A 10,256-nucleotide genomic window follows, 5' to 3' on the forward strand; every position below is an offset into this window, starting at 1 on the left:
CCGTGTGTGGCAACCACGCCGGCACGACTCTGGATGACAGCAAGTGGTGCGATGGCTTCCTGTAGCGACAGCGGGAGCCGTGTGATCGCTTCCTGGAACGGGGCGGAGGACGACCCGATGACAGCCGCTGCCTTGGCAGTGCAGAGGAATAATTTCCTAAATTGTGGGTCGGAGGTGACCTTCCTTTTTTTTTTTTTTTTTTTTTAAGCGTTAATTTTTTTTTTCCATTCTTAAACAAGTCAGGCCTTGCTCTGTGCTCTCCAGTCTGCTGCTCACGGAAATGAGCTCCAGGTGGCCGTAATGGCTGGATTAACTTTCTTTTCTTTTTTTTAAAGAGACCTTTAATTTAAGGTATACAAGCTTTGCATTTCATGTATACAAATTTAGAAACATACTAATTCTTCCCACTCTACCCACCTCCCGCCCACACTTCTACCCTTTTCCTCCTCCCACTCCTAGTCCCAATCTTTTTTTATGCAAAGATCCATTTTCAGTAGGATTAACCCTGCATGATAACCTTTGGTACCAGGCCTCATCCTCCCCGGGTAAGAGCCACTCCCTTGTTCTGATGGCGACTCAGTCCGGAGGCTCTGTTCATCCGCCCACAGGGTGAGCTTTGAGTGCCTCTTCCGTGTGTGTGCTGGCCTTGCCAGGTCGCCGTGCTGGAGAGGGAGAGAGTATGACGTCACTCCCTGGCGCGGCCCGCGCTCGGTGGCGTGAGGAGCCCCTGCTCATCTGCGTAGGACTCAGCCCTTGTTAGTGGAAATCCGCATGCTTGTTAGGACTGCCCACACACAAATGCAACCAGATGTGTCCTTCAGACAAGCATCCAAGCCAATTACTTGACATACCCAGCTGCGGAGAGGTCACCCCAGCCCTGCTGAGTGCCTCTATTTTGAACATGTTCCCATAAACTCCGGAGAATGCACCTGTTCCAGGGCCTTTGTTTAAAAACACGTTTGGGCCCAAGGGAGCTGGTCTGTGGCTCAGAGGGTCCTCAGATGGGCACAGGCCCGGGAAAACCTGCTTAGCCCTCGCCCAAGTTGAGGGAGAGAAGAAACATCATCTTCCTCCCGCTGTGCCAGGTGCAGCGTAGATACAGCAGCAAGTTGCTTTAAATCTTTCTCAAGATGATGGGCTGACGGCTGGGCTCAGATAAGGACAGGCCATCATGTGGCTTTTAAAAGAATTAAATTGCAGGCTGCAGCCCCGAGTACGGATTGCTGTGAGAACTCTGCAGAGACGTGAGTGGTGCCACAAGGAGACGCCTGGCCCGCCGAGTCGCCTGACGGATGGGATAATGGGGCACCTAATAGCTGTGTGCTCACTCCTTCCATCCCAGGTCGGCGGCGACTGAAAGCAGTGGGGACCCGCCTCCGGCCTGGCCTCCCCTCCTCCCCTGCCCCCTCGCCGGCTCTCCGTACAGACCCCCGTTTTCCTGCCTGCTCACCGTTTTAGGGCTCCACGTGGCTTCTTTGGTGGGTGAGCCCGTTGGCTGCCTCTCCTGTGCCCGAGAAAATGGCAGTTTTCTCAAAGACAGATGGCTGGAGGCGGGAACGTGTCTGTGAGCCAGGGGGACCTGGGGTGGGGACTCGGGTGTGAGCTGTAACCCATTCTACCTGTGAGGGCCTGGGGGTGATGTGCACAGCCCCCATGGCTGTCAAGCAGCTGCCCTGTTTAAGGTAGGGAAGCCGCATGGCGGGAAGGTGAGAGACAGGTGCTGTATCAGGGCCTCTGTGGCCTTGGGACCAGGAGAGGAGTGTGTGCCACAGGAAGCTCGGAGCCCGGGTGACCAGGCCCAGGGGGACGGTGTGTCCCTGAACCAGCTACAGAAAGTAGCTGCCCACAGTGGCCACAGTTGAATGGTGTGAGGGACCACATCCTGGGCAGGATTTCACGGCACGAGCCTGGTCCTCCCTCCTACCGAGTCTTTGGTTGCCGTGTTTATCAGCCTGTGGGGTTCACGCGAGGGTCACAGCACATCTGAGTTGCTCCCCGAAGGCGGCCAGGTCTCACGGGTGCCACTGGCCTCCTAGGGTCCTGATCAGTGTGGTCCTCACCCTCCGTCTCCATCCAAAGCACAGGGACCGTCTATCATCAACCGACATCAGTGACAGTGTGAATACTGTCACTCTCCATAATTTCAGTGGAAAGCCTGCCCAAAGTGATCTAAGAATTTTACATACATGTTTACAGGTACACATGTGTATGCACGCATGTGCTTACTCACTTTTTTTATTCTTTTTCTTTTCAAAGATATATTTATTTATTTAAGAGGTAGAGTTGCAGACAGAGGGAGAAACAGAGAAAGGTCTCCATCCACTGGTTCACTCCCCAAATGCGACAGTCAGGGCAGGGCCAGGTCAAAGCCAGGAGCCAGGAATTCTGTCCCAGTTTCCGAGGTGGGTGCAGGGGCCTGAGCACTTGGCCCATCTTCCGCTGCTTTCCCAGGCCTGTATCCCAGGGAGCTGGCTGGGAAGCCATGTAGCTGGGACTCGACCCAGGGCCCGTGTGGATGCCAACATCACATGTGGCGGCTTAACGTGCTGTGTGTTGTGGCAACTTTTACATCCAGCTATAAAAGTCCTACAAAGCGTCCTAATTCTAATCAGCAGAGATGCTTCAAACTGTGGGTCCTTGTTTTTGTTTTCTATTAACTGTTTAGTGTTTTTTTTTTATCCTATTTTCTGTTTTTATTTTGGAACATGAGAGTGACTTTAATAGAAGCATCTAGTGGATGGTTCAGTTCAGGGGACACCGTGGGGAGGTGGAGTTGGTGCTTTGTGTCACACGGCTGAGTGGCAGCCACACTGTACACAGGGTCTCCCCGGGACCAGGGGACACCGTGGGGAGGTGGAGTTGGTGCTTTGTGTCACACGGCTGAGTGGCAGCCACACTGTACACAGGGTCTCCCCGGGACCAGATGAGCACACGTGCGCTGGGTTTCCAGGGCCACTGTGCGTGCCCCAGCCCTGGCCACAGCACCATGGTGGATCCATTTCTGCAGACGGCATCGTCACTGCGGCCGGGGCAGCCTGCACCATTGTTTTCATGTAAAAGGTCTTTGCCTGGAACCAGTTGCATCATCATGCGCAAGCCAGGCCAACCTGTGGGCCGCGCTGTCGGAGCTGAGCCGCGCCTTGCAGAGCCGTCCTCCCTGCGCCTGCACACGCGTCCCCCACACAGAGTGACACAGAGGGAGGTCCATCTTCCATCTGCTGATTCACCCCCAGACGGCTACAGCATCAGGGCTGGGCCAGGCCAAAGCCAGGAGCCTGGAACTCCGCCCTGGTCTCCCACAGAGGTGGCAGGGGCCCAGGCACTTGGGCCTTCATCTGCTGCCTTCCCAGGGTGCCCATTACAGAGCTGATGGGAAGCTGAGCAGCCAGGGCTGGAACCTGCACTCCCACATGGGATGCTGGCGCTGCTGGTGATGGTTTAACCACACACCACGACGCTGGCCCCAGAAGCGCGCACTTCTCAGTGAGCCTAAGGAGCATCTCTGTCTCCATTTCACTCCTGCCTTTCGTGGTTCTGGGCGTGGGTGTGTGACTCCGTTCCTGCCGAGGGACTGGGGCGTGTGACGCTGTCCCCACAGTGTGCGTGGAGGCCCTAACCAGGAGGTGGCTTCCTCACGCCCTGTGTCAGCTCCATCTCCGCTGTGGGCCAACCGTGGCCCGTGGCCTCTGTGGAAATCTGTGACCCATGAACACTTCCTGTTTGCGGTAACGTGGTTGGCCCTGGTAACAGACCCCTCCCCGTGCTCTGAAAAGGGACATGGAGAGAACAGACGGGCGGCCCCTGTCTACACCGTCGGTGGGAGCCCCAGGAGCGACAGACACTGGTGTGCACTTCCAGGCCTCGGACACCTCTTGTGTCCTGGGTGGGGTGGGGATCGTGGGGACCCCAGCAGGTGCCACAGAGAAGGTGCTGGGTGAGCCGTGTGGCAGAAGGCAGAGCTGGGCAATCGAAAGCCCATCTCCTTCTCCATCGTCTTCCTCTGTCAGAATCTTCAGGCCTCTGGGAGAAACACCTGGAAAACGCAGCCCATGTCCCCGCAAGACCTGGCCTGTCCTTGTACAGCTACGCCAGTGCCTGAGCCGGTCACCGGTCGCCGGTGCCAAGCGGCCCGGGAAGGGAGCCGGCCGTCTTCCGTTGCTCGCCCTCTGTCCCGGCTGCTCCTGGGCTGCCCACGCTTGCCACTCTGCTTCCCGGCCCCTCCCGCGAGGAGGAAGGCCGGGCCTCTGTGGCCATGAACATCTGCGAGTGAGAGCAGGGCGTCTGTGTGTTGGGTATTTCTGATGGGCTCGCTGGCTCTGCTGAGTTGACGGCTGTCCACAAGGAGATGTGCTGGCCTGGCCGGGCACAACCAGCGGAGTACACGGGGGCCGTCCTCGATGCCCCAAAGCTGCATGTCGCCTACCCCTCTGCATCCGCAAGTGCCTGGGCTCTCCTCTCCACGCACAAGCCGCTCCTCGTGTGTAGCATGATAGGCTGGTGCACAGTGCTGTGTAACACCCACAGGGACTCGGCTCTGTGAGTGCCACAGCCCTGCTTGGGGCACCTGCGCCCAGGGCCGTGACAGATACCGGTGCTGGGCCTGTGGCACCGACAGCGGCTGCCACTTGGACCGCAAGCCAGCAACTGCCAGTGAGACACAGATGCGTTCCCGGGGCGCGGTCTATACAGCACAGCACACACACTCAGTAATCCAGTGCTGGGGAGATGCACCCGTCAGCAGGCGGCCTGCTCACTGGCATACGTAGCCAGGGGCTTTGGGTGTGCGTAACCAGGTGAAGTGCCATCCTGGTAACAGCTGGGATGCTTCCCCCCGCACTCTCCATGCGTCTCAGCATCTGCCCAGTCCTGCTGTATTTGCCACGTGTGGGAGGCGTGCCACACGTCGGCATCCTGTGTCACTGCTGACCACACCTCATTCAGAAGGCCGGAGAGTTTGGCCTCAAGTGGAAACCACAGGCCAACACCAACATCGCAGTTTAGGATGGCGGAGCTGCTGCTCCTTAGAGCAGTGATGTTCCTTTGTCTATTCTCCAGTGTGAGAGGGTGCTCCAGACGTGTCCCGCCCTGGCTGGGTGATGTCTCCCCCCATTCACCACGGCCCCTTGTCTCCTGCCCTAGCTGGGTGATGTCTCCCCCCGCTCACCATGGCCCCTCGTCTCCTGCCCTAGCTGGGTGATGTCTCCCCCCGCTCACCATGGCCCCTCGTCTCCTGCCCTGGCTGGGTGATGTCTCCCCCCGCTCACCATGGCCCCTCGTCTCCTGCCCTGGCTGGGTGATGTCTCCCCCGGCTCACCACGGCCCCTCATCTCCTGCCCTAGCTGGGTGATGTCTCCCCCCGCTCACCATGGCCCCTCGTCTCCTGCCCTGGCTGGGTGATGTCTCCCCCTCTCCCCGCTTACCACGGCCCCTCGTCTCCTGCCCTAGCTGGGTGATGTCTCCCCCCCGCTCACCACGGCCCCTCGTCTCCTGCCTTAGCTGGGTGATGTCTCCCACCCTGGCTGGGTGATGTCTCCCGCCCTGGCTGGGTGATGTCCCCCCCCCCCCCCCCCCCGCTCACCACGGCCCCTTGTCTCCTGCCCTAGCTGGGTGATGTCTCTTCCCCGCTCACCACGGCCCCTCATCTCCTGCCCTGGCTGGGTGATGTCTCCCCCCCACTCACCACAGCCCCTTGTCTCCTGCAGCCCAGCTCCCGGCCGGCTGCGCAGAGCGGCAGACACTCGGTGTCGGTGGAGGTGCAGGTGCAGCGGCAGCGGCAGGAGGAGCGGGACAGCTTCCAGCAGGCCCAGCGCCAGTACAGCTCCCTGCCGAGGTGAGTGAGCGGGCGAGCACGGGGCGTGGCTTGGGCTGGGCAGGGCGAGAAGACTGGACAGGGCGGAAGGTGAAGCGGTGGCCTGTGAGTGCGGGGCTGGGCCCTGGTGCAGGTCCTGCTCCCTCCTACTGGCTGTTTCCCACCTCGGCACAGCGACTCTGTCCTCGGTGAAAGTCCTGTCGGTTACGCTTCTGACCACCGGACGTGAGCCTCGGCCGGCTGCTTCCGTGCACAGGCGAGCGGTCGTCACCCACTTGACCGGGTCAGCCGGGGACCCTGGGCGCGAGGGGAGTCCCCCGGGATGCATCTTCTCGGTGCCGAATCGCTCTCCCTGAGGGTCGCACAGCCCTCGCTGGATGAGCCGTTGAAGCTTGGGTCTGCACAGGTGTGAGAGGGCCTCTCGGAGAAACGCTCAGGGAGGTGCAGCAGCCTCCCCAGGACCACACCGAACTCCAGCCCACGCCTGCTGTGCTCCTGGGGCCGCGTTTGGGGCACTGGGAGCCGGAACGCTCCCCTCCGGGCTGGCGGGAACCCCTGTGTGAAGGAGTCGGCCGTCAGGTGCTCAGGCACAGTTCTTCCTGGAGCCCCTCCCCTGGCCGCTCTGACCGGCGCGTGCGGGTGGCGCCGTGCCTGCATCCTGAGGGGAGTCCCTGGGCTGCGGTGTCTCACTGTGGGAGCTGGAGTGTGGGGTGCAAAAACGTGCATCCGGGCACATGGCATCACGGGAAACTGTGCAGTGTTCTCCTCACTTGCGTTTTCCACGCGCTTCCTGGAGACCGCGCCTGTGCTCGCGTTTCAAGCTTTTTTGTTTTTGCACCTGAAGAAACAGAGCTCTCCCTCGCCTTGTCCCACAGCGTGCTGAGGTGCCCCTGGGTATAGCGAGGAGTGTCTCAGGGGAGGAGTGACCCGCAATGCGGAGGGCCAGAGCAGGCGCTGGGAGAGACCCCGTGGGGAGGGCCCGGTAGGAGGTCGGGGCAGGGAACGGGGGTGCCAGGGTCCCCACCTTCGGGAGGGGGGCGGTGGCACCAGGGCGTCTGCTGGGTCTCTCCTGGCCTCACCCTCTGGACAGGGCTCTCTGGCTCACCTGCCCCCCGACTCTGCTGTCCACCTGTTCCCGCCTCCTCCTCTGCAGTCCCTCTCCTGCCCGCCCCTGGCCGAGGCTCTGGCACTCACACTTGCCCAGGAGGGGCGGCTGCTGTTTGGCATTTCCCAAAACAGCCACGGCTTTCCCACTGGACTGACGGTAGCTGTTTCGAGTCCTCCTCTTCCTGTTCAGAGGAGAGCAGGCAGAGCCCCAGACTCAAGCCACCTGAGTGCAGGCAGCGGGGCGTGGGCGTCTCCCCACCCACCAGCGCCTCTCTGACCGCCACCCTGACAGGGTCAGGATTTATGCCTGTTCCCGATGAGGGTGCTTGGGCCCAGTCGGGGAGCCCTCCCAGTCCCACAGCTGTCCAGCCGCAGAGGCAGGTTTGTGACTATGTCTGTCTCCCCGTACCGTGCTGGCGCCCGGTTTCCAACCCTCCGTGTCCTTTTGGTCTCCACAAGGCCTGTTTGAAACAGAAAAAGAGACAGACAAAGAGCCCTTCCATCTGCAGGTTCACTCCTCAGATGCCCGTAACAGCCCTGAGTGGACCAGGGTCTCCACCCAGGTCTCAGGTGGGCAGCAGGGGCCTCGGTACCGGAGCCATTACCCACTGCCTCCTGGGATGCGCATTAGCAGGCGGCTGGACCGGAAGTGGAGCCAGGACTTGAAGCAGGTGGTCCTGTGTGGGTTGCTGGCGTCCCTAACAGCATGCCAGCCACTGCTACAAGCACCCGCCCCCTCATGAACATCCTGCAGTCCCCGTATCCGACATGTCACGTCGCGAACCTCAGGGCAGCCGGCTTCTTTCTCTCTAAGCCGATCAATTTGAAGATTTTAGCTGCAGGAAATGCGTTCTCTCGCATCATCACATTTTCCATCCCTAACAAACCTTCAGTGAATTCTCGGTGTGTTTAGATACAGAAAGTCTGTCTTCCTGGGGTGATCCCAAATCCGCCCACCTGGTGTGGGGAGGGCTCTGGGGATCCCAGGAGGCCCAGAGAGGGGACAGGCAGATCTGCAGGAACCTGCGAAGGAACCCCGCCTCTGTGGCGTGGTCTCAGTAACACGTTGGCTGTTTTAATTACAGTCTCGTGATGGATGTCAGCTCCCTCGCTTCGCGCTGCCACTTCTCCCATCACTCAATGCCCCCAGCCTATTAATTCATGACTTTTTAAGTGCGGATAATCAGAGCTTTAGGCAAATAAACTCTTCGATCTTCTCGCGGGGCCAGCTGCACGTCAGGCGCCCATCTAGAGAGAGCCATGTGCACATAGCGTGGGCAGCTGCGGTGCCGACGGCCGGGTCCAGAGGAGGCGCAGCACCGGAAGTCCGGTTACCTCACCGAGCTGTCCTGGCTGAGGGCCCGTGGGCCGAGAGAGCCCCACACAGCCAGCACGTCCGGCCCTGCCAAGTGGCCCTGCCGAGGCGGGACTCGGAATTCAGGGACCCCACAGCGGGCTGATTTTCGCGTTGATGGTGCCGTGATGCCACAGATATCCAAATGGCCGATGGCAGACCGCCCCCACCCACCGTGGGAAAGGGGCGGGTTTCACCCCAGGCCTCGCTGGCGCTCTGGCATCTGTGCCCTGGCGCGGGTGGATGTGCGAGGCGGAGCCGTGCAGGCTGTGCCCTGGCGATTTTCCCGTTGATAAATGCAGCAATATATTTTGCTTTACGACTCCGTCGGCTCTCCCTCTTTTCCATTTTCAAGGCAAAAATAAATAAGTAAGGGCCTGAAATTGTTTTACTTTATCATAGCCAGTCTTGCTGTAGATCTGCAGACGCAGTGGTAAATTACAACGATGCTTCCTCAAGACCCCGAGCGCCTGGCGGCAGGAGTGAGAACTGGAACCCTGTGTGTGTCCTCTCCTGGGGTGGCAGGGAGCGAGCTGGGGGGGACCGTGCAGACCGCGGTTCCCCACTGCTGACCATGGAGTGTGTGTGCCCGGTGCTGGGTCAGGTCCAGGAGGCCTGCGGCCAGTCTCTCTCTGCTGGGTCAGGTCCAGGGGCCCTGCGGCCAGTCTCTCTCTGCTGGGTGAGATCCGGGACCCTGCGGCCAGTCTCTCTGCTGGGTCAGGTCCAGGGGCCCTGCGGCCAGTCTCTCTGCTGGGTCAGGTCCGGGGGCCCTGTGGCCAGTCTCTCTGCTGGGTCAGATCCGGGGGCCCTGCGGCCAGTCTCTGCTGGGTGAGATCTGGGGGCCCTGCGGCCAGTCTCTCTGCTGGGTCAGGTCCGGGGAGGCTTGGAGCCCCTGCCTCGCGGGCTGCCCCGTCCCCCGCCCTAGCCCATGCTGACCGCTGACCTCCGCCTTGCAGGCAGAGCAGGAAGAACGCCAGCTGCGTGTCGCAGGACTCGTGGGAGCAGAGCTGCCCGCCGGGGGAGGCCTTCCAGAGCGCCAAGGACAGCCCGCGCTACTCCAGCTACCAGGGCTCCAAGAACGGCTACCTGGGCGGCCACGGCTTCAACGCCAGGGTCATGCTGGAGACACAGGAGCTGCTGCGCCAGGAGCAGCGGCGCAAGGAGCAGCAGATGAAGAAGCTGCCAGCCCCCGAGGGCGCCTACGCCCCCGCCAAGGGCCCCTTCCGGCAGGACGTGCCCCCGTCGCCCTCACAGGTGGCCCGGCTCAGCAGACTGCAAACTCCCGAGAAGGGGCGGCCCTTCTACTCCTGAGCCGGATGGACGGACGGACGGACAGAGGGACGCACGCTCCACGGCGCAGTTAGGCACGCCCTGGGGGCACCACGGCGCCCGTGTCAGTGCCTTCTCGCCGCGCCGCAGGGAACCCGAAGGCCTTAACGCCCTCGCCACGGCGGGCGGCGCACGCGTGTCCGGACAATCACCGGCCCCGCCCTCGCCAGGTTCCGCGGACCTGGGCCCCACCCGCGGGACGGAGTCCAGCGTGGCCGCCGGCGCCGGTCTTGCCTCGTCGCTGGCCGCCAGGACTGGGGCCTCCGTGCGGGCTCCCTGGGACCGGACAGCCCCGAGCCCTGAGAAGCTAAGCCATATCCCACACCGTGGGTTACCCTGGGTCTTTTGTAACTGCCTGTAACCCTGTTCCAATAAAGCGAGCATCCTAGTCTGCGTTTATAAACACGCTTCTTGTCGTGATGCCAGCACCTGTGGAGTGCCCACGGCCTGTGCAGGGGGCCCCGTGTGGGGATCGGGGCGTGCAGGGTGCAGAGGGGCGGCCCCGTCCCCTACAGCTGTGCTGTGTCCCGGTGTCCGGCCACGCCGTGCGTCAGCCGTGGCTGAAGGGCCTGCAGACAGCAGCGGAGCCCGGCCTGGCGTGCGTTAATCGACCCTTGTGTATGGAAACACCTACCTTCTCTTTCACCGACACCGTGT

The 10,256-nt window shown here is 61.3% G+C and overlaps 1 protein-coding gene across 19 annotated transcripts in view; it reads left to right on the forward strand.

Annotated features, from left to right (window-relative positions):
* PARD3 (par-3 family cell polarity regulator) overlaps window positions 1-10,002 on the forward strand; it is a 514,965-nt gene extending 504,963 nt beyond the window's left edge. For all 19 annotated transcript variants that reach the window (XM_070056191.2, XM_070056180.2, XM_089312481.1 and 16 more), the window contains 2 exons: window positions 5,703-5,830; window positions 9,227-10,002. In XM_070056191.2, coding sequence (XP_069912292.2) covers window positions 5,703-5,830; window positions 9,227-9,581 — 483 coding nt within the window. In that variant the 3' untranslated portion in view covers window positions 9,582-10,002. The remainder of the gene's footprint in view (window positions 1-5,702; window positions 5,831-9,226) is intronic.
* The last annotated feature ends 254 nt before the right edge of the window (window positions 10,003-10,256 follow it).

Source organism: Oryctolagus cuniculus, chromosome 13 (genome assembly GCF_051225735.1).
Source record: "Oryctolagus cuniculus isolate XC-2025 breed Fujian yellow rabbit chromosome 13, ASM5122573v1, whole genome shotgun sequence".
Lineage (NCBI taxonomy): Eukaryota > Metazoa > Chordata > Mammalia > Lagomorpha > Leporidae > Oryctolagus > Oryctolagus cuniculus.